General features: G+C 32.3%; 1 protein-coding gene across 10 annotated transcripts in view; it reads right to left on the bottom strand.

The window, feature by feature from the left end:
* The window catches only part of LOC143240030 (uncharacterized), a 90,608-nt gene that overhangs the window by 8,718 nt on the left and 57,057 nt on the right, over positions 1 to 24,833 (bottom strand). For 8 of the 10 annotated variants that reach the window (XR_013021526.1, XM_076481791.1, XM_076481796.1 and 5 more), the window contains 2 exons: positions 20,623 to 20,689; positions 8,423 to 9,029 (listed from right to left, as the gene is read on the bottom strand). Coding sequence is in view for 9 of the 10 variants with exons in the window: in XM_076481791.1 (XP_076337906.1) it covers positions 8,423 to 9,029; positions 20,623 to 20,689 (674 nt within the window). In the remaining variant the exon portion in view is untranslated. Of the gene's footprint in view, positions 1 to 348; positions 515 to 8,422; positions 9,030 to 20,622; positions 20,690 to 24,833 lie in introns of all 10 variants that reach the window. The other 2 variants (XM_076481792.1, XM_076481793.1) reach the window with 2 other exon arrangements.

The raw sequence follows: 24,833 nt of genomic DNA, 5'->3' as shown, positions 1-24,833 counted from the left end.
CTTAAAAATAAAATTTAAAAAACAAAGTTATTTTACAAGTTTAGTCAGTGTCTTGGATGTCTCAGGAGAGCCATGTATCTAAGTTCAAGGTCAACTTTGAGAGTGTTTTAAATGAGTATCTACTTTACAACCATATGGTTCTTTGCATCACACTTAGTGGTGCTACTGAAATAACAAGGTTAACTTAAAGACAAGTATGTATTCTTCCCGATTTAAAGTGACACGATAGTGGGCTATTTGCACAACATATTATGCTAATGACACATCCATAGATGAGGAATACTGTCCTCTTGAGAAAAATGACTCCCTGTGTTCCAAATTAGAAATATTGCTCAAAAATACCCTTACACTTTATACATTTATTGTGAAGTTCGCAGTTTGAAGATATTAGGAATGAAAAATTCTGCCAGTTTTTATTGTCACTTTTGGCTTAGGTTTCGCATCATTAGATGACAACACAATCTCCACAGCTATGACCTTGAGAACGTCACATAATATTTTCCCTTTCTTTCTGCTAGACAAAATAAAAGAAATGCTGAAACAGATACATTCATTATACAAATACAACTGACACTGATATAGCAAGTTTATTCAGTACTGCCTATGTTTGAAATGGTACATACAAATAAATTTTTTTATAATTGTTTGTTTGCTTGCTTTTGCATTTTGCACAAAGCTACACAAGGGCTATCTGCACTAGCCATCTTTAATTTAGCAGTGTAAGACTGGAGCTAATCATCACCACCCACTGCCAACTCTTGGGCTACTCTTTTACCAATGAATAGTAGGATTGACCATCACAATCTAATGCTGAAAGAACGAGCATGTTTGGTGTGATGGATTTAAACCATGATCCTCAAATTGTGAGTCAAGCACCTTAACCACTTGGCCATGCCAGACGAAGTATGTGTTTGCAGTTTAGGTTTACAAAATATAGTCTTCCTGTGACATTTGCCTTTGTTATTATTAAATGATTAGAAAACATGATCAAAACTCAATTAATATTTTCTGATCAAGAAGAAAAAAAAGCATTAAACATATGAAAGAGATGAAGTTATAATCAAATTACATATACATGTAGATACCTCGCATTATACGTATGTCTAATAAAAGTGGCTTCTGTTTAGACATTTTGTCCAGTAAATGTTTCTTATGACAATCACCTTGAACAATGTTTATGCTACAAAACTATGGATAAGCCTTCCTTTATGATAACACATTTTCAAGCATCATTACATTCCATATCCACCCCATCACACATGGCTACCTTCACCTTAAATTATCAGAATGGCTTCCCTATACATGACTTAAATTTATAACATCAAACAACATATATTTCTAACCAATTAATATATTCTAATTGTTTGAAAATTCATTCCTGTCTAATGATAATTTTAGAGAGAGTAATCATGTAAACAATAAAAATTTAATTGACATGTTAATGTAACAAACAGAACATGTGCTACTTTATTAAGTTACAACTTCAGAAAAATACAAACAATTCTGATCTGTGAAGAAGTGTGAAGGGTAAATTTTATTACTTGTTGCAAGACAAAAACCTAACCTATTGTGTTATAACTGTAAACATAGACTGATGAAGCATGCCATCAAAATTATCACACAAAGCTTCCTGCTAGTGTATTTAAAGCATATTATTGAATGTAAAACATTAAATTCCATTATGCTTTCCAACAGCAGAGGTGTTTTCCAGTTATCTGCCTTAACATATCATCAATATGAAACAGGTAACAAAATACTTTGGGATGGAATTTTTCTTCCACACCAATCCAAAACTTGAAAAAGAAAGAGACTATTTAAAAACTGCAGAAATCAAAGCAAATAATCTCTCACTAAACTGTGATAATGGTCCAAGCAACTTCAGCTGTATTCACCATTCATACACTTGACCAGACCTGATCCATACCTATATCCTGTCACCTATTGACACCATTTCTGCCACATTTAATTCCTACTATCTTTGTAATAATACATTATACACATTAGACTGCTTAGAAGTGATCATACCTGAAGAACACAAACCAATGTTCTGTCGAAAGTGTAGTATGTTCCATCGTCAATAAAAATTTGCTTACCTATTATTATATTAGCATGATGTACTTATTCAAATAACTTACTAAATGATTATAAAATCAGTTTATCTTTCCAATAAAGGAAGAATAAACTAATTATAAATGAATGAACAAAATGTTTCATTAGCATGCTGCCTATAAAATTACTAATAACTATTGTCTAGGATAATTAAAATTACTCAGATACATAAGAGGGTTTTAAAATAAAAACTACACAAGCAGCAATTTCAGTTGTCATGACAAAGACCTACTTAACCTGAAATACTTAACCTTAGAATTACAAGTTGAAATTATATGGACCTTTTTGGGGTTTTAGTTATTTTTATAAATTACATATGTGCTAAAGTGCTTGTGCATCCATTGATTTATTGGTTACAGGGTATCTCATCACATAAATTCAAACATAAATATCATTAATACTACACATACAGATTGGTCACCATGTAAATGTCATGACCTCTTTTGAGTTATATTCAAAATTAAACTTTATTATCAACATATGTCAATAGACTTAGCATCAAAATAATTGTTTACAATTAAAATTTTATATTATTAAAGTTTTAATTTTTTGAACATAGAAGGAAATATTTTAAAAATTCTCAACCTTCCCTCTCTTGCATCATGTAACAGAGTTTCCTCCTTTAGATTTTATAACTTCGACAATACAGCCTCTATAATGCCTAACTAATTAGAATTTAATAACTACTCATATTGACAGGGAAGAATATTTTCAAAAGTATTTCAAGCAAATTAAGCACTTACACTTCCTTATCTGATGACCAAGTTTATAAGCAACAGGAAGGGTGTACTGTGATGTTTAGAAACCTTAAGCTTGCTTATTTGTTTCTATTTGTCAAAGATTGTAGTTTGTAAGCAAAGCTCTTCATGTATGATGAGTAGAGTTTTGCTATTTTTAGTTTTGATAAAAAAAACGATAAATTACAGTAGTTGTTGTACATTTTATTTTAGTGCCCGATGTATATTTTGTGTTCTAAAATTTATATTTGAAAGCTACATGAATTATTTTTTGGACAACCAAGAGTGAGGAAAAATCAGATTACCAAAGCATAGCATCTAAATACAAATGGCCTCATATGCTAATTTTTTAAAAATGTTTATTTATTTACTTTTATAAATTTTTTACAACATAAATAAGTCAGATATAAAAAGTGGAAATTTTTTAGGCTAGTTAAGAAAATTTATATAAAATGTAGTTTGATGAAGATAGAAAAGCTCTTTTGGTTGGACTGTGACTATAACTTGATTTCTTGTTTACCCAAAGCCGTACCAGAACATCCCTCTGTAACTTACTGTATTTCACAGACAGAAAGGGTTCAAGGTACAGTAATAAAACTATTAAATTAAAAAAAGCAGATGTGAAAAGTTTAGGATGTTCTGGATGTTATGCAAATGAAATGTGAAAAATGTAAGATGAAAAAAGTATTTTTATCCTTAGCATGAAAATCATCTTTTACTTAGACTGAAACAATAAAGGCTTCACAAATTTACACAGAAATCTTTAGTAAAAATATTTTTAAAACTTGTGATGTTTTGTAGATGAACAAATCTGTAAAATTACTAAAAGCTTACCAAATTTTGTGAAGATACACTTGGTACATTTGAAGTTATGGGTTGTATACTTTCATAACTACATAGCAATTATCAAGCTGATCAAATTGGCCAAGGCTGTATATGCATGGGGTTAATATTGCAATTAATTACACTAAACACTGCTGGAATTCCAAATTATGTATTTTAGATAGAAAATGACTGCTTATCCAAATTTTGTTTTTACTAGGTCTTTATAGCGAGTGTTGCAACAATGAATAGTATACAAAACAAGTTGGCAATTTGAGGGTTAAAGAAAACAATATATTTACAAAGTTATAATGTTTTTTAATTTATCTATACTTTAAGCAGTAAATTACAAGACAAATTGAATTCAAGTTGCTGTTTCTCCTTATAAACACATTAACTCTTTTCAATAAATTTAAATAATGAAAATGAATTAATATTCAAATTTTTATTTACTATGATACTAAAAACTGGAGTAATTTTGCCTACATATTTCTTACAACTCAAACTGAAATTTTTATGAGCATTTTTAATACTACTGATAAATTTTTTTCTAAGAGCATTATATAATTTTATGAGATCTGAAACTAAGAAGATTGTTTAACTTGGAACATCTGTAAGGAATGAAGACTTTTCAATGAAGTCTAACTTTGCAATATGTAGTTAGTAGTTGAAGCAGAAAGCTGCAAGTGGGTTGTCTGTAATTGTGCCTCCATGAAGAACCCTGAATCTTAATGTTGTAAAACCATAAACTTACCACTAACCCACTTGGGGACTGTTAATATTATATGAATTCATTTCCAAGAGACAACATGGGTTCATCATTCCATTTTCTGCCTCCACATCACTACAAACCAATCAAAATTTCCAAAATACTTATCCAACTTCCTCTGAAATGTTTTTACAAATAAATTTTTACTGGAATTATTATGTAATCCATATATATATATACTGTTATAATAAAAGCTTGTTTCTTCTGGCTGATTGGTTAACCATCACAACTATTCAGGAATAAGTTCAATGATAGAAATATGTACAGTTGTTTGTACAATGTCCTAAAATGCTGCACACCTTTGATATACATAAATAAAGTAGTACCACTCACTGAATAAATGAACATTCCCTAGTAGTGAATGTTCAAAGTAACCATCGTGACATAATCTTAAACCTGTATACTTTTTAAAACTTTTGCCACTGTAGCAAGCTGGGTGAAAATTTTTTGAGCAACTAGTGAGAACATCAATGGTGAATCTTTCCCAACAACTTAACATTCTTTCTTGCACAAAGTAACAAAAACTGAACACAAAGAGGCCAAACAGTACTTTACAGACTGAACTGATGACTACTGTAAGATATTACAATAAATCTCTATTTTCTCAGTTGAGAAAGCAAGAAAAATTAAACCTTAAATGTTCCACAGAAAATAAGTGACATGTACATTTTTAAAATGAGTATATTACTGTTGAAATGTTTCTACACCTGAACTTTATCAATCTAAATGGTATTAGAAATTTCAAAGATAACTGTTAAATTTAAAAATTTTTAAACCTTTATCTCACTGGTTTTCAGAGGTATCTGATTTATTAAAATAAAATTTATTAGCTTAAGATTTTCAAAATTTTGTAAATCTGCAAAATAATATTATGACAATGTAAGAGAAATAATTCAGTCAAATTAAATTAAATCAAGCTAAAGATATAGGTGATGAAGAACCTGATGATGGGATCTCAGAATATTGTACATTCAATAAACCAATGTTTGAAAATTACCTTTCAGATTTTTGGTAGATTTTGAAACAATATTACAAAGGATTTTTCTGGTTAGAATTAGGGGATTCTAACACAAATAAGTAAGTGGAATAGTTTTAATTTTTTTAAAACCTCCTTTTATCTAATTTTTCACCATATTGATCTAATACAATTCAACTTCAAATTGATAAAACGTTTTCACATTCTTTCTTTGCTTAGCTTTTACCTTTTAGTGTTAATATAAATTCCCATTATAATAAATTCAAAGATATATTTAACTGTATCTTAAAGTTATGGAAACCAGTGTTAGGTCAAACAGACACAAAACATAAGACACTAAATAATCAAAAATAATGTTTGAACAAGGTAAAGTACCATAAAAAGTTATCATAAAAAAATTCAGTACAAATAACTATACTGCAAGAACCAAATCTTATAAATGAAGTAATGCTATTCTGAATAAAGTGAATTATATCAAAAAGTATGTATAGTGTTGCGTGACTCAACTAAAGTTGTTAGATTTAGTCAAGATCCTACAAAGGACAAACAAAATTACATATTAGGATGGTTCTTATTTGCAGGTAAAAATTTAATCAAAAATTCTAAAGCTCTCATCCCCTAATTTTGTTTTAGTGGTGTAAGTCCACGGACATATGTGCCACTGGGGGGCACATATTTATAGGCTGCTGAATGAGGTTGAAGTTCTAGATCGCAATGTGATACAAAATATATATGTTCTGAATCATAAATTATTTACTTAATGCAATTATTTTAATGCATATATAATTGTATACGATCTTCAGACAATTTCGATGTGGTTAGTCACTTCTGCATTGTTACTGTTCCCTTTTTGCTATTAGGAAAGTATATTCTTTAATCTTGCACAACTTGAAGAAGGAATTGTTTGTTCCTTTTGTTATGATGGTATTATACTTCTCAATAAGGCTACATTCTCTTCAGCATTGTTAGTTACCACATTCAGGTGTTGAACCGTCAGTAGTACCTCCATACTGTCAAAAACCAGAAATCCAGATGGAATTATGACATACCTTAATAAGTTTGTTGTGTTCTTTGTGATACAGTCTTGCACTGTGACTTCTTAATATTCAGTTGAATGCACTATGGAGGTTTAGACATGCCTTCCTTCTCATTTAATGCCTTCACTGTTGCTATTTTGACTCTGTGGATACAGTTGAATTAAATGTTAAATATGTATTTCTTATAGATATTCACCTCCTCTTACACAAAGCTATCTCAGTCTTGTTATACCCTCTGCTATTCCTACTCAATCATCATTTTGTAAAATTGGCAGGCTCTGGCTATGGGAAAAAAAGGTATGAAGTGTGTGAAAGGAGGTAAATACCTAACAGAAATACACCTTCAGTAAAAGAAAAAGTTTAACTTTCAATACTGTCTTACCTCTTCACACACAAAGCTAGAATCCCATACTGCAGAGGTGGAGGGACCAGTTTTGGCACACAGAATAGAAACCAAGTAGAAAGAAACCACCCGGAATGAATATGGGTGTGCTCTAAGAGGATAATGAAGCACACTTGTGGGGTACCACACAACTTCTGGAAGAGATATGCTCATTACCCTTGACAGGAGACAGAACACGGGAAATGAAAGCGTTTCAGGGAATATGAAGTTGGGAATGTGAATCTCAAAAGGAAGGAACCAGACAAAAAAGCCAATCAGGATCAGAATGGGAGTACAGATGGAAAATGGGTGTGAAAGCCAAATCTAATCAGTTGATAAACCCAACCAGTAAGCATGAGAGAGAACAAGTTGTAGAATTAATCTTCTTAAACTTAAGCAAATATTGTGGGAACTTAAGATTTTTACAAGGAACAGAAATAGCATGAGAAGTAGTGAATCATGCCCTAAGAGAGATTTAAACAAAGATGCAGATGTCACAGAGTTCTCTTACTTTGTGGCTGTCCCATAACCATCCAAATCTTGAAGACATATAATGCTTTAGCCATCCATCATGCATGATGCATTGCTTCAGGACTATAAATCACACACTATGAGGAAGGGTGTTACAAAGAAAGGTTGAACTAGTTCAAGAAGCTCTAACTCGGCTGATGTGAAGTTGTCTTGTAGCAAACTCAATAATACATGTCTTTATTTTCTCTGTGGCTTTTGTTACTTCATCATGGTGAGCTACAATTCTGTAACTGGACTGGTCCATGTATTCCCAACACTACTGGAATTGATTGAAAATTGTTATATCTAAATCAGATAAAAGCTTTAAAAACACATACCACAACAAGTTCTAAGATTCTCGTTTAATCTTTGTTTTGACAATGCACGAGTACCATTTGTACATGATAAAATCAAACTATTTTGAGCAACAACAAAATGTTATTCAGTAGGGATACAATCTGGTGAGAATAACTTATTTATATATGGAACAACATTAGTGGGTGAGTGTTGTGAAGCAAAATTTCAAAAATAAGAACCATCCTACTGCATGTATGTATTAGAAATTGAAAACTTTGTTTTAGAATTTTATAGTAAAACATTTATTGTGCTAGTTTTGGTATTGATTCTTTATACAGTAACATTTGTTTGGAAGGAACAATTTTGAAAACAAATATTTTTGTTGGAAGAACACTGAAGTACTTACTTGAAACAATTTATGTGAATTACCTACTACTTTATAATATACTTGTCATAGCATTTTAAACATTCTATGAACAGATATGAACTTGTATTATGTACATTATTTACTTTATGCATATGAATTTCTTCAGTCTTCTTGACTTACCCTTTCCTCACATTTATGTATTTGAAAAGGAAGCTTATCCACTCTAGTGTATTTTGAATTTCACTGTATGTATAATGCCTATTCTGCAGGTATATGTAGGTGTGTTACACACACACACACACACATTTAAAGATGAAAACAAGTATCATGCTGCAAACCTAATAGTGTTGAACTTTTTCAAATGTTATTCACAAGATGGACATGTCATTAATATTACAATGAATAAATAAGCTTACTTTGCCTTATCATATTTAGTTTGCTCTGGAGAAGTATGATCAGCATTTTCACTTGAGCGTTGACCTCGGCTTGTAAATTTGCTTTGCTGTTCCTGCTCATTGAAAGAGACACTTGCTGTCAGTCCAACAGTTTCTTCCTGTTGACATCTCTCCTCATTCTTATCTCTTACAAATTTAGTTTTTTTACTTAAAACACTAAAATGTTTTTCTTCTACATGTGAAAACTTCTGATGAGATGTTTGTGTGAACTTATCAAAATCTCTTTCTCTGATAGTTTTGAAGTTTTCAGATGTTCCAAACAATAAACTGTCATTTGATTTCTCTTGAGTTTTCTCCAATTCTGTGCCTAGGAAGCTTGGATCTCCTTCAGAACTTTTATATCTTTTACTTTTTATTTTACTTTCATAAGATTCTTCAGTTTTAAATTTGTGCTCTAGGTTCTGACAGTGATCACTTCCAACTGATGATTTACAACCTGGTGTAAGTATTGATGAAAACTCATTAGATGCATATTTCAGATTGACTTTTCTTTCTCTGCGTAGTTCCATTTTGGAGTCATCATGTGTATCAGGTGATTGATCTCCTCCAGCTGGAAATTTTAATGACTCTGTAAACAAAAAATACCACACAGTCATGTAGTATTTACACTTTGCTTACAGAATACTAGTTTGCAACAAAGATAAAAAAAAAATTTAAAATAAGGTTCTGGCACAAACTTGTACCACCTTTAAAGATAAGGATTTATAGTAGAGATTTAGTTGAATAACTAAGTAAGTATACACTATTCACAAAAAAACCTTGATACATGAATTAAATGTAGATTTCCCAATACAAGCTGTGCCTCATTTAAATCACATGAAATGTTATCATAGAGTTGATTTATTTGTAATCTGTAACTTGCTTCTGACTCACAAAGCCACCAACAAATCAGTTTAAGGTGCACTAAATATCTGAGTAATAATACTTTATATTAGGCTTTAGAAAATACATTAATTACAATTTAATAGAATGGTAATATGTTAAAATTTCTATTGAAGTTTTTAATAACTAAAAGACAGGATATTTAAGCTTTTCTATGGAGGCAAACATTTTCTTATGCATATAAAGTGATAAAAACTTGTATATTACAAACCCGACTAACTTTTCTTTGAATACATACAGATTTATCAGTCACATTGAGGATTAAGAAGCTTGTCATTCAAGGGGTGACAAATAGACAAATCTTTAGTAAAATACTTTATAAAAATATTTGAATTTCTGTGTACAACAAATTTGCAGCATTTAATAAACATTTGAAAAATTTCTATGCATGTATGGTACAGCATGTATAGCATCACAGAAACATGCTTGATTCATTGGACTGCCACAGCTCTTAAAGTGTTAATGTAACGTTGACTTTGTACTGCTAATAGTGCTAAGCTAGAAATAAGAAGAGGTAAGAGTTCATCATAAAATCAGTATTACATCTCATACACTGAAAGACATGTCTGACCTTGACAATCATCTTATGGATGTACCTATTTTCCAGAAATTATTAAATAATATGGCCAGAGTTGAAAATTGTTGAAACAAAATTAGAATTAATATTCTTCATAAAAGTGTTAAAATTTCATATGCATCTGTTCTCTCTACACCTGACAAATGCTCATTGATTGCAATAAGGTTAAAATGGTATTTTCATTTTTGATGTCATCACACAAATCAAGCTCTTGACTATTCTGACAATCCTAGAATCGTAATCAACTTCAAAGAATGTCTGGACAACCAGCTTTAAATAGAGAAGGAGATTTATCTTTATTCCCATCTGCTCTAGCTAAAACCAAAATAATAAGAACCTGACAATGACCAAAGAAGGCCGAAACGTTGTTCGCTCTTCTATGTAAAATATTTTCTCAACCCAAACGAGCCGGTTTTGCATATATAAATCACATTTGTATGAGCAACGACCATCAGAAGTGTAATATCAATGTGACTTATGTTACAACTACCATCAATTCCACTAGATGATCAATGGTTCTCAAATGTTTGAGGCTGACATGTTCCTTTTCAAATCTAGTTGTTCCCAATGGAAATTAAGGAAACCAACCAATCCTCTAATCTGTACACACACCCAATTTTACTGACAGAAATAAAAATCAATTTGAAAAAGATTAAATGAAAAGCACCTGGTAAAGATGGCATTGAGGACATAGTTTCAAAAAAACCTCTCAAACACAAATTCAAGTCTCCTAATTACAATCTTTTGCTCTTATCAGCATATTACCTTTGAACATGGAAATCAGTTGTCAAAGTAATAACCATAGCAACTACAGACCAAGTGGTCAACTTAACACTTTAGGTACACTAATGGAAAAAGTAATAATTAATATATGACTGGAAATGAATAAAATTCCAAGCAACAACCAAAATGCAGGCCAGAGAAACAGGCAAACTATAGATAACCTAGTTTGGCTCAGCTAGTCACTGTATTGAGGCTTTAATCTTAAATCATCACTGCTAACTTTCTGAATGTGAAAAAGCAATCAAGTGCAAATGGCATAATGGTTTTAGGTTTAAAACACACATCAATGGAATACTGATCCAGCTTATTCACTGGATATCCAGTTCCATCACAAACCATAAGGCTAAAATTAAAATCCAAGAATCAGTTTTAACCCTTTTGCTTTAACAGCTGAAGTACCACAAGGATTGGTACTTAGCCCTGTGCTCTACAATATTTTTGTTAATAACATACCCCTGCTGCAAACCACACCTTAACATTCAAATATGTTGATGACATAGCTACATGGAGCACTTCAAGCAATCAAAATGCCATTATTTCTAGAGTCCAGACAACACTCAACACTGTATCCCAGTAGCACAACAAATAGCATGTTGCCATAAACCTCACTAAGACCCAAGTGATCACATTTCATAAAGAGTTAACAAATTCAGGAAAAATTCAATAACCTCAAATTAAAGATAAATAATACAAACATCAAATTTATGAACATTAAATTTCTAGGCTTAACCTTTATGCCAAATTTATCCCAGTAGAAACACTTTAATAATAATATAATCAGCAAAACCAGTACAAGAATAAACTTCCTAAAGTACAGAAAGACATCTCCAGTAAAAGAGACAGTATCGTTATGATTGCCCTTTATTCTAGAATTTCATGTGTCATTTTTTTCGCTACTGAATAATATTGTTGTTTGCCAAATATTTTTTCTCATCCTCTAATTTAAGGTAAAGAAAGAAACAAAAAACCTTGCTACAACTGTACTAAACAAATATTACTAAATTTCCAGTTATTGCTATCTAGTATTTTAAGTGAACTTCAGAACATCATAACTGTTCTGATATCTAACAGTAATATATAAAGTGTACAAACAATAAACAAAAAGAGCTAAAGATTACACCAATGTTTATTTAGCTATAATAACAATTACAAGCTTATTAAGTTCTTTTGAAACTAAGATCAGATGTATTATTGTGTCATTTACCAATGAAGTACCAAATGGTATGCAGTGCATTTAATTACCAAGTTAGGGAATCTAATATTTTGTACAGTTCTCTGGGCTCACTAAAAACTGTCTAGATCCTTAAACTCTTAGACTGCTGGTTTAGTTTGTTGGTTGATTTAGTGTTTTATGGCACAAAGCAGCTAGGCTATCTGCACCAAACATCTGGTAAAAAGTTAAAATTAAAGTAAATTTAGAAACATTCATAAAAGGAAATTAAGGTAAAACAAAACAAAGTTTAAAAACTATAAATAGCATAAAACCAATGTTTACATCTAGTCTACAACGTTAAGAGAAAAACTACAATGATACAAGTTGTTAAGGATTTGCTGTAACATAATTGTAAATATCACCACTTGTCAGGAAAACCAACAGGCAAGTACAAAAACCGTCAGTCACCAGAAGTTGGCCCCCCAAGTCCTGGCTCCGAGCCATTTGACATAATGGCTATTAAAAAAAATAAATAAATAAAAGTTTCAAAAGGTGTGTAGCAAATTTTAATAACTTGCCAGGATGACTAATGGGTAGTTCAAACAGCAGCATTAGTCAACTGAAGTTGGCCTTTCCAGCCCTAGTTTTGAATTATTTAATGTCATGACCATTTTCTAATTTCAAATTGAACTTGATGGACTGTGATTCTTAAAAGGGAACCGCATTAAAAAAGGTCTAATGTACAAATTAAAAAAACTTAAATGGCATTAAAAAGATTAATGACCTTTAAAAAACTACAAACATTACCAAGGTGGACAGTGTCACCATCACCAATAACACTGTCTAACATTATGGACAAATCTTGAGGCAGAACATGTTTAAAATGGTGCCGTCATTGAGAGTTGATAGCAGAATCAAGTTCTGCAAGAGCAATGAAAGAGGGCCAGTTTGTATGATCTAGCTTTCACCAGGGAATGCAGATGGGTGGCATCATTCATGGCCAGTCTTTCTCAAAATTATTGGAAAATGATCACTGCCTCGTGGATTATTGTCAACCCTCCATAAAAAATGGGAGAATAATGAAGGGGAGGAAATTGAGAGATCAATAGCAGTAAAAGACTGACTAGATGCATGAAAACAAGTAGAAGAACTTGTATTGCAAAGAGAAAGGTTGTAATCAGAGAGTTTACACTTTACAGAGTAACCCCTTCTGTCAATATTAGCACTTCCCCAGAGAGGATGATGTCCATTAAACTTCCTCAGGATTAAAAAGGGAGACAGCAACTGTTCAATCATATGTCTCTCCAGGCAACAGGTAGAGAGAACAAACAGTGATGGTATGACCAAAGGAAACATGGATGGCTATGGACTCCAAGGGTGTGTTGAGTGGCAAAGACAGGATGGACACATGCTGATCAACGAAGAGTGCCACCCCTCAATGCACTCGTCCATCATACAGCCTGCCATTTCTGTACAAAGAAAACTGCTGAAAGGTGACTGTATTGACAGGTTTCAGAAATGTTTCCTGCAAGAAAAGACATACAGGATAGTAGGAAGCAATCAGTGTTTTGATGTCAACCAGATTAGAACATAAACCTCGACAGTTTCATTGTATCAAGGTGGCCATTTTTACTGGCGAATTGGGTGGAGAACCCTTCTGTTTATGCCCATGTCTTTTTTCCTTACTGTCCTAATTCCAGGGAGGTCTACTGACCTCCATGGATCCTGCCTTGGGTCGATTGGGCAGATCTTTGCCGTTGGAAAAAGATTCCAGTGACTGAGGATGTGAACAAATGATTGTTTTGCATCTTGAGAAGAGAGAAGAAGGAAATGCTTGTAAAGGACAGAGATGGGTGTTGAAGTTCATTCATCAACATTTTTAACCATGGAGGTCAAAAGACTTATTTGTTTTGAGAATGATTCCTTTAGAGACACAGAGAGATCTATCTGCACTCCCACTGTAGTTGTGGAACGATGTACAGCAGCATACATCTAAGATGAAGCGGTGGACAGCAACTTTCGAGTCTCAGTATAAGTGATGTTATAATTTTCAAATGCTGCACCTCTTTTTCTTCCAACCATTTAGGGCAGAATGAAAGTAGGATGGGTAAGAGCCATTGCAATTGATTCAGTGAGGGTCTGTTTCACACTCATAGGCATTGTGGTCCTTGCCACCACAACAAGCACACATTAGGGAACCATGACATGACGTCTCTGAATGATCGAACCTCTGACACTGGAAATATCGGAGAGGGTTTGGAATGTATGGCCATACCCTGCAATTAAGATAACCTGCCTTGATGGTAGCAGATGGACATGTGATGTAAATGTCAGAATGAGGATACTGGTTGGCAAAAGTCCATCTTCGAGAATTGAGATGTGCCTCACTGCAGAAACTCGAGTGGAGAAACCAGCGAGATTCTCCGACTCAGGGATGGTCTTCAAATCCCTGTCAACAATAACTCTTCCCAATGATTTCAAACTAGCATGAAGTGTAACCTCATTAGGTATATCCCCAATTGCCTTTGAATGCAAGAGGAATTCACTGTGTTGCGATGTGAATGTTTCCACCAATATGTCTCCAGATCAAAGTTTCTTTACTGACTTTGGAGAGCCAGCAAGTCCCTCCTGTCCCTTCTGAATAAAAAAGGGGGGCATTTGCCCTAAAGGTTTGTCTGAAAGAGAATGTAGGATAAGAAAACAAGATACAACAGGTGGTACAGATGTTAAAGATTGCTGCTCGGAAACTTCAAGAAGTTGTCGTTTACCTACAGACTGTTGGTTCACTATTTTATTTAAGTTCTTATTTGGAGAATCCACAATAAAAAAAGGGAAATTTTGGTGCCCATTGACCCAACACACCATGGAGCCCTAAAAGGGGACACACTACAATATCAAACCAGGACAGTGCAGCAATACCCAAACACCAGCATCAGATACAATGTCCACAACACCTGTTGAAAACATCCAACACTGGTACTTGGTTGATCCTAGCCCAAGTGGACCAGCCAATTGACTATTAGGGAGCCACCCCAAGGCCACCCTTTTACAGGAATTCAATGCCAAAGTGGTGTGTTAGGGTTGGACTCCTCAACCATCAGGATCCTTTCCTTCCCTTCATGCACTGCAAACATGTGGGTGGACGTTTAGATCCCAGAGGAGGTAAACTGAAAGAACAGAACCTTCCCTTGGAGGTACTCTCACCACATACAGAAATCCATGCCAAGGACACTGTTGGTTTAACTGGCAATCACACAACAAATCTTAACTTCAACTCTCGCAGTTAGGTTCAACAGTTTTTAAGAAAAAGCAGGAAGCAAGATAATGCTCTAACATTATGTGAGCAAAATGAGTGAGTGTAACTTCTATTATGCCCAAATGACACAACTGAAAAACTCTTAAATTCCCTTGTCTGGCTTAGTAATGAGTTGAAATTTAGGGTAACACTTACAGAGAAAATATAAAATTCTAAATCTGTCAAAAAACAGTATTTGAATTATGAGTCAATATCACACTTACTGCACTGGGATTATGCACAATTTTTAAAAATTACGTTTTCTTATGATGCCATATTACATCACAAAGGCATAAAAGACACTTTAGTTTTGAAGTAATACCGTGGTACCATATTTTAACGTAAAGGCAGAAATACACAAGTTTCTTTTAATACAAAAAGGAAATCACAGTATTTTCTTTGAGAAAATAACTTTATAGTTAAAAATGGCAAATTTGACCATGTAGTTAAAAATACATCTAGATAAGTAAGGAGTTTTATCTGTGATAACACAGACTAAGTTTACAAAAACACATTCTTGGTTACAAGCCAAAATAAAAACTGTTACATGAAACCCAAAAAGAATCACAAAAGATTAAGTGATACTTTACTGTAATATACAACAAAGCCTTATTATTTCTTTAATTAATCAAGAATTTAAAGTATTATGCAGAAGATATATTGATTAATACTTGTATCATGAAAAATCTGTATCCTACTATACATTTCAATGTTATGATACACTTCTACACTTACAAATTCAGAGCTGTATAAAACAAGTTCCTTGTCTAGTTTTCAATTTATTTTTTAGTTTTAGTGACCAAGTTGATGTAAACTAAAAGAAAATCTGTCGTCTACATCTGTAGTACTTACTGCAAAAGATCGAGAAATTCTGATAAAAAGAGTTTGCACACTAGATCACGGATAAAAAGTGCAAAAACAAAACCAAAATTCAAGTGCTTTTGTACAGTTTTTTGAATATTGTTTTGTTACTGAATGTGCTAAAAAGTCACATCATGTATGGTATGTGTTTACAACATGCAAAATCTTCATTAAAGTCACAGATGTATTAATTTTATACAATAAAACCTCTAAATACTGTAAAGGCAATGAATACTGGCAGAGCTACCTTATTTTAGGAGCATACTCTGCCTATAAATTGATTTTGGTTTATTTATATAGAAATAACAAAAAATACAGATGGTCATCGAGTCTGAGTAGATATATCTATGATTTAATACATAGAAGAGACAGTTCAGGCTTATTCTGACTTGTGGCAAGGAGAATCAGTAACCATAAGTGATGAAAAAGTCTCAGCAGAAAACAGAATACATCCATTTGTCATGTAGAGCAATAATTCTTAGATAATGGCAAGAAGAAACTGCAAAATTCATCCATTAAAACTTGTTCAAGTAATAGAAAGATAAACAGTAATTGAAGAATAAGAAATGATTAGGAATGATTAAAACAGTGATGGAAGTCAGTACTGAGAATTTCTTTTTGACATGACCTGCTACTGGGTTCTAGTCATTCTAAAATCAGAATTCCTAAATAGTAAATAAACAAAATTAACAGACAACTTCAAGATTTATTAGTTATAATGATTGGTAACCTAACCTAGTAGCTTATATTTGTAGTTTCTGTTCACCTTTGAAACTTGGCACTTGCTGTTCTATACAATTTCTGTTGACCAAGACTGGGAACTCCAGATGTTGTTGGAGCTGACATTTTAAATAAGTATTAGAGAAATGCAATAAAAGGGTCTATCTACAACCACATCATAGAAGTAGAAAATTTTATGCTATGAAAATATATGCAAGCCTCTTTTTATATTTTCAGTAGGTCAATAGGTAGTGGAACTAAAGACTGTAAAAGTTGTTTATGCTACTATTTTTAAAGGGGGTGATGAGATGTTGTGGAAATTATGGGTCAGATAGTACCTACTACTTTAATGAGAAAAGTTCAAGTACTTGATAAGAGAAGTTTTACAATGTCATATAGTTAATGAAATATAATATTATAAAAGTAAGCCAACACAGATTCATGAAAAGGAAATCTTGTCTTATTAATCTGATATCACTTTTCAAAGATATTACTTTGTATGTGGATTAAGGAAAGTGTGTGCACCTGGTGTACTAAGATTTTTGAAACAGGTTTTGATAAGATGCTTTAGAAAAACCAGTTAATTGGACTGAAAGGTGTTGGATGAAAGGAAGCAAAAGATTATTAAAGTAATCAAGTCAACTGGAGTCCTGGTACTGGTGTAGTGCCTCAGTTTGTTATTTTCTTAGTGCAAAGCTACATGATGGGCTGTTTGCATTTTATCTACTATGGGAAATTAACCATAGATTTTAGCTTTAAAAGTTTGTAAGCTTACCACTGACCCATCTGGGACCATTGTTTGTGCCTTTTTTTTTTAAATCAACCTTATGAACCTAAGTTGGTAAATGTGAGCATATCACGACCTTCTTACAAACACACATTCAAAAGCTAATTAAATAGCTTTATTATCAATATATGTAAATAAACTTGGTGACAAAATGTAGTTTATAAATTATATTTGAAGTTTTAATTTCAAAACAAATTATTTAAATAAATTCACAGTCTTTACTTCTCTGTATCATAACACATTTATGATCTGAATTTTATTGCTACACTTATTCAATACTAAGTTTGAAATAAACCATGCACTAAAAGAAAGTTCTAAGCCATAATTTCTAACCTCCAAACTTCTTGCTTTATGAAGATATAAACAAAACCACAAACTATACACCTTTTCTCACATACTATCTTTCAAAATATGTCTATAGTTCTCAATTACATTTTATACTGGAATATTTATAACTAACAAAAATAAAAGGTTCTTCTTCACTGAATTATTCTACTGAGAGGTTTTGAAACACTTAGCCTAGTTTCTTTGTTTGCCCTTGCAGAGTGTGGGTCAATGAGATGATGAAATTTGTTAATGAATTTAGAGATTACTTGAAAAAACAACTTAAATTATAGTAGTTTTAGGACATTTTATTTTTTGCATGTGATAATATTTTACCTTATAAATTGCATATTTGAAATAAAACATTATATGGTATGGCACTTTTGTTGCAAAACAGTAGGTACATTTTTATTGATCTTCTGATGGTATGAAAAGATAAGAGTCTATTTTAGTTGGTATTGAATGTCACACAAAGCTTCACAATGGCTAATTTAGTAATGTAAGATTAGAGGAAAGGCAGCTAGTCATCACTACCCACCATCAGCTCTTATGCCACTCTTTTTGTAAAGAATAGTAGGACTGACCATCACATTATGATGCCCCATAGCTGAGAGAGTGAACATATTTGGTATAATGGGGATTCAAATCAGCAACCCTGAGATTGCAAGATTTTGTGCCCTAATCATCTGGCTGTGCCAAGCCTAATAAGAGCCTAGAAGCAAGTTTGAAATTTCATATTCTATATCTATACTCTTTACTACTGTTAGAAAAATAACTAGTATTTGAAAATTAGAACTTTGTATTAGGATAGATAAGAAATGCTAAATGAAAAATAAAAATAGGTTCTTGGGATATTTGACATCCTACATTAAAGGAACTACACAGACACAACTTTTGGCAGTAAGAGGACTTGATTATGAAGAAAGCATTGAATTTATTTTTTTATGTTTGCAATCAAACATAAATGAAATGTAAAAATTAGAAGCTTCTCTTAGATTAGGTAATTCAACAGTTCATGAATTCAATAATGCAAGCATGCTCAAGCTCCATGCTCGCATAAGTAACTTAATTATTTAATTACTTTAGCTCCAGGAGAAACAGCTATGAGTTCTCACTGTAATTAATTGTTCTGAAGCACAGTACTGGGTCCAATACACAGCAATAAAACCATATAATAAGCCCATTCTATGATTTTCCTGAGATAACTTAGTCACTCTCCCTCTATGTTTGGAAAATTATTTACCTGAATTAATTCAAGCAAACCATTTCTTACTGTATTTGTAATTGGTTGCTCTAAGTTATTCACACCTTATCATGTATTACAATCAGTATTTGCTAGATGGCATTAGAAATGTTGTTTGTACTGATCTTCATCAGATTTATTCTGAATTATGTATCACAAACACAGAAAAAACAACATTCCTTTACTGTAGTTTCATTGAAATATATATATATATTGGGTATGTTTTGTGCAGAATAGTGGGATTGACTGTAACATTATAATGCAGCCTGCATGTTTGATTCGGCAGAAAGCATTGAAGCATTTTCTCATACAGTTAAGAATTTTTGTTACACTAAGACACAAGTATAGGCTAACAAACAGTGAAATGAAAAAAAATCTGACTTCTTTTAAGCTAATTTCAAAAAAAGAAAGATGTGAAAAAGTTAGAAGCTAAGGGTATTAGGATAAATAATGTATAAATGACTGCAGTCATTACAGAAAAAAACAGTAATACTCATTTTACTTAATATTTTTAAGTGTAGCATATAGCTGATTTCACTACAGTTGGTGTTATGGTAGAAAAAAATAAGAGAAAAAATCAATTGTAGCACAAAACCTTGCTATTTATTCAGAAGGTCCTAGGTTATTTAAAGGAAATATAAAATTTATAAGATAAAGTACTTTTTATGCTTAACATGAAAACAACCTTGCATAGAAACTAGAATTCAAGTTAGACTGACTTAGAAAATTAAGAGAAAATCTTTAGTAAAACAATTGGTATTGTGCACATAACATAATTGTAACATTTACCAAAAGCTTATAAATTCCATTAAGATATATATAGTAAATTTATAACTATAGTGAACAATAATTCTCCAGTACAGGTTTAGTCCAATGCACCACTCCATAACACGTTGGATTAATGATATTTAACAAGTGCATAATTAGTAACTTTAGATGATGACATCAAACTCTTAGTTATTTCTAGCTGCACCAGAGATGATAAAATGTTACAGAAATACTTGAATCAACTTGTAAATTAGACAAATATTTGCCCAATTAGAATAAAGGCAAAGTAACGTATAAGGTTATGATAACTTGAACCACATGCTTAATAGAGCTAGATGGAAGTATATTCAAAAGCATAACTGAAGAAAAGTACATAGCCACAGTAGTGGGTAAGTCACTCAAGTTATTGAAGCAATGCTCTAATATTAGTAATAAAGCAAACAAAATTTCATGGTTTACTCATGGACCTATTGACAAATAAAAAAGGTAATCATCTTTCTTTTTAAATCACTAGTTATATCTTTGTATATGGTGTACACGTTTAGCCATCTAAGAAAATGTCATCACTTATCTGTATGAAACAGTACATGAAATTTGTAAGAAATAACTTACATTAAAAACTGTTTGTAAACCTCTTATAAAATACTTATATTTAAAGAAGAAAAACTCCCTATTGGAGTTTATGAATTTAATTGAATAATTTCACTTTTTCTTCTAAATTTGTATATGAAATGCCTAAAAAAAACTGATTCTTTTTGTGGTTATTACCTTGATGAAATGGTTGAATTTCATTTGGGTCCATCCTCATTTCTGCACTAGATTTCTTCAGAAATGCCTGCAAGACATGAATTTCCAAAATATTATTGTCAATTCTATCTCTGAGATGAAAATATAATGTGCCATTCTCATTAATCCTATCCATACAGTAAGCAAAGTGTGCATGCAAGTCTTTTTGGTTTTTGCAGTTACATTTAAAATTTAGTTAAACAACTTTATTTGTAGTTTATGCAAGTAAACCTGGCATTAAAACATTTGTAATCCAAATGTAAATATTAAATATGTTTTAATTCCTTAATATCAAAGGGAGATATTTAAAAGAATTCTCAATCTTCACTTTTTGGAGTCATGTAATGCATCTCTGCATGCAAGTTTTGTTTTTTATTTTAATTTCTTTTTCCCTTACTTGAGTTTTGGAGTTTCCACCAATTAGATATGTCAACTACTGGATAATAGCAAGTCATAATTTAAATTAAAAGCCTCTTCAATGCTTATTTTGAGTTTTCAATAAGTTTGTTATACTTATTACAGAAGCTCCTTCCAATGCCCATATAATTTTATTTTTTTCTTACTTCATGCAATTATAACATTTTAACTTTATATTCTCAAATGTGACAAATTGCCATTTTATCTTGGCTGATGATAATCTAAGTAGATATTTGAAATGTTACATGGTCATATTTACATATACATGAATATATTTTTGAGTAATGAACATTTAACAAGTTACTCTTTTTCTGGGCATATCAAAAGCTTGTTACACTATTTCACAGGCACATTTATCCAAAATCTTCAAATAATTGTAAACTGTTTTAAGTTGTTTTAAACCATATATATATATATATATTAGTGAAAATAATTACATTTTAATGAAGTTAAATAACTGAAATCATAAGGAAGGACTGTGTTAAAACATCAAATCCAAATCTCTGACTAATTATATAATTTGTTATTTTAACTCAAAAACAAGCCAAAACAAAAATAAATTAAACAAAAAAATGCTGCATCAACTGCTGGTATAGTTCATTTGCTGTCAATTAGTGCCTTTCTACAATACTGGGGGCTGGAATGCTAATATCAAGTTTTTATTTTACTTATCCTCAAATGGTAGTACCTCATTTCTTTATTTTTATTTTAACTCTTCACTTGGCAAAGCAGTCACCTTCCCACAATTGTCTGCAGACATTGATGGGTAATATAGATGTTGGACGTTGTGGACTTGAGCACCCACATCTTGCTTTTCTAATTTATATTTCAATTTCTATATCTGTTGCTATTCATTATTTCTTATGTGAGACTGGCAAATGAAGGTTAAGGCTGACAGACAGTGTATCCTCACTGCAATATGGGTCCTATTTCCACAGTACCCTCCAAAACCTAGGATACATTTTATAATCCCACATTGTAGCTTATACTCTATGATCCCTTCTTTAAAAATATGGAGTGTATTATATTTCATCTCAATGTTTTTTGGTTTATGCCTTGAAAATTTTATGGTTTTATATGTATATAAGAAATAAGTAGTTACAATAAATAACATAAATGATGAAATGAGCTTAACTACTGGAATATCCTTAAGATGATTTTTTGGTTCTTTTTTGTTCTATTACATTTAAATGGTTTCTGTGAAATTAAATCAAATGAAGAAATACACATTCTGCACTCAGTATTAACCAGTAATGGAAAGTCTGCTAATGAGGTCATAAAAGAAAGAAATAAAAATTTAAGATGTATAAGGATTTGATTTAATAATAATTCATTACATTTATATGTATAGAAAACAGAATATATGAGATTTTTTTTATAAGAGGATCAACTCAAATATTTAAATAATTTATAAGAACTGTATCTGCAAATATTTATTTATTAAGAATAATAAAAATGCTTATTCAAATTTTATATAACCAGAAAATATTGAATACAGGTTACATTGAAAAGAATAAATTAATAGAAAACATTAAAGATATTAGCAATAAGGTTTTTACTATTTAAAACATTATCTGATAATGAAATAAAAAATATTTATTATGCTTGATTGGTTGGTTTTATAGCACAAAGCAAGTAGGCCATCTGTGCTAAATATCCAGTAACAGGTTAAAATTAAAGTAAATTTATTAAAATTTATAAAAGGAAATTAAGGTAAAACAAAACAAAGTTTAAATTTTCAATTAAACACATAAATAACATTAAATCCAATATTTACGTCTAGTCTACAGCAGTAAGAGAAAAACTACAGTAATACAAGTTGTAAAGGACCTTCTGTTGTACAACTGTAATTATCATAACTTGCCAGGATGACTAATGGGTAGGTTAAAAAAACAGCATTAGTCACCTTTCCAGTCCTGGTTTTGAGTTATTTGATGTCATGGCCATTTTCAGAAAGTAAAGCAATACAAGTTTTAAAAAGACTTGCAGTAAATTTTAATTATTATAACTTGCCAGGATAACTAACGTGTAGTTCAAACAGCAGTGTTAGTCACCTGAAGTTGGCCTTTCCAGTCCTGGTTGAGTTATTTGATGTTACAGCCATTTTATAATTTCAAATTGAACTAGATGTACTTTGACTCTTAAAAAAGAGTCCACATTAAAAAAGGTCTAATGTATAAATTAAAAAAACTCAAATAGCATTAAAAAGATTAATGGCCTATAAAAAAACATTTCTAAGGTGGACAGTATCACTATCATCAATAACACTGTCTAACGTAATGGACAAACCTTGGGACAGAACATGTTGAAAATGGTGCCATCATTGAGACTCGTAATGACGGCAAGAAAGTAAAATGTGGCATATTGTGACCACACAGTACTACACAGACTACACAATGGTACATCAAGTTCCAGATGAAAGAAAATGATGGTTTAGAAAAACTGTGACCAATGCGTAGTCTAGTTAGAACTTCCTCTTTCCGATCCTTACGGAAGCAAGATGGCCAAAGTCCAATATAGGGTTTAATTTGGAAAAGCTCATTGTCGCTTTGCTCACTCCAAGTCGACTGCCAGCTGGCACAGAGCTGAACCTTGAATACAGGACCATAGTCCATGTATGAAACAGGCACAGTGGTGATAGTGCCAGAGCAGGTAGATTTAGCTGTGGTGTCGATGACCTTCTTCCCGCAAATACCAACGTGGCCCAGTATCCAGAAAAACTGGATAGAAGTAGATGTTAAAGAGAAATGGGCCAGTCTGTTTTGAATTTCGGCAAGAACAGGGTGTAAACTAATGTGAAGCAATTCCAGGGCTAGTAGAGAAATAAGTGAGTCAGTACAAATAGTGCAGTTTGAGTACTGCTTAGCTTCTATGTGGTCCAGGGCAAGAGAAATGGTGTATAGTTCAGCAGTGAACACAGAAGTTACAGACAGGATTCTGCACGCAACTACCAAACCACAACAAACCATGGCAGAGCCCACACAGTCACATGATTTTGAACAATCTGTATAAACATGAATGGAAGGATGGTTTGAAAGATGTTCAGCAAATAACAGACAGTATTTTCAACAGGGAGTGTCTGCTTTTCACAGATGATTTAAAGACAGATCACATTTGGGGACATGGTGGGATGGGCTGGCCAATGGATACAGCAATGACATTCAAGGACAAACTCAATTCATCCAACTGTGCCTGTATACGAAGTTCAAAAGGAGCAATAGCAGATTATCTGTTCTGAAAAAGCATGGTCTACCAAGGAAAGAAAACACAACCCCAGGTGGAATGCATTGGTAAAGAACGAAGTTTTGAAGCATACAGTAAAGACGGTTGCAAACGGCAGAGGAGGTTCATGAGACTCTGTGTATAAGTTCTGAACTAGGGAAGTGGAGAAAGCCCCGGTGCAGAGCCAAAGTCCTTGATGATGAATGGGGCCCAGCATCTTCAAGGCCTAGGCCATGGCAGAGCCATAGACCAGTGATCCATAATCTAGTTTTGGATTGAAAAAGAGCACAATATATCTTTAATATAGAACATCGATCCACTCTCCAAGTGGTGGAAGAGAGGACATGGAGGAGGTTCAGTGCTCTTGTACATTTTACCCATAGCTGCTTGATGTGTGGTATACAGGTCAGGAACCACAGGTAGCACAACTTCACTGATATGAAGTTCAGGATAAGGGTGAATATCCAGTTGGCAGCAAAAGTGCATGCAAATGGTTTTAGAGAGAGAGAAGATAAAACCGTTTGCTGTGGTCCACTCCAGTAAATGATTGAGGG

This window comes from Tachypleus tridentatus, chromosome 13 (assembly GCF_004210375.1).
Source record: "Tachypleus tridentatus isolate NWPU-2018 chromosome 13, ASM421037v1, whole genome shotgun sequence".
Classification (NCBI taxonomy): domain Eukaryota; kingdom Metazoa; phylum Arthropoda; class Merostomata; order Xiphosura; family Limulidae; genus Tachypleus; species Tachypleus tridentatus.
Note: the sequence above shows the minus strand (reverse complement) of the source record. Positions and strands in the feature narration are given on the sequence as shown.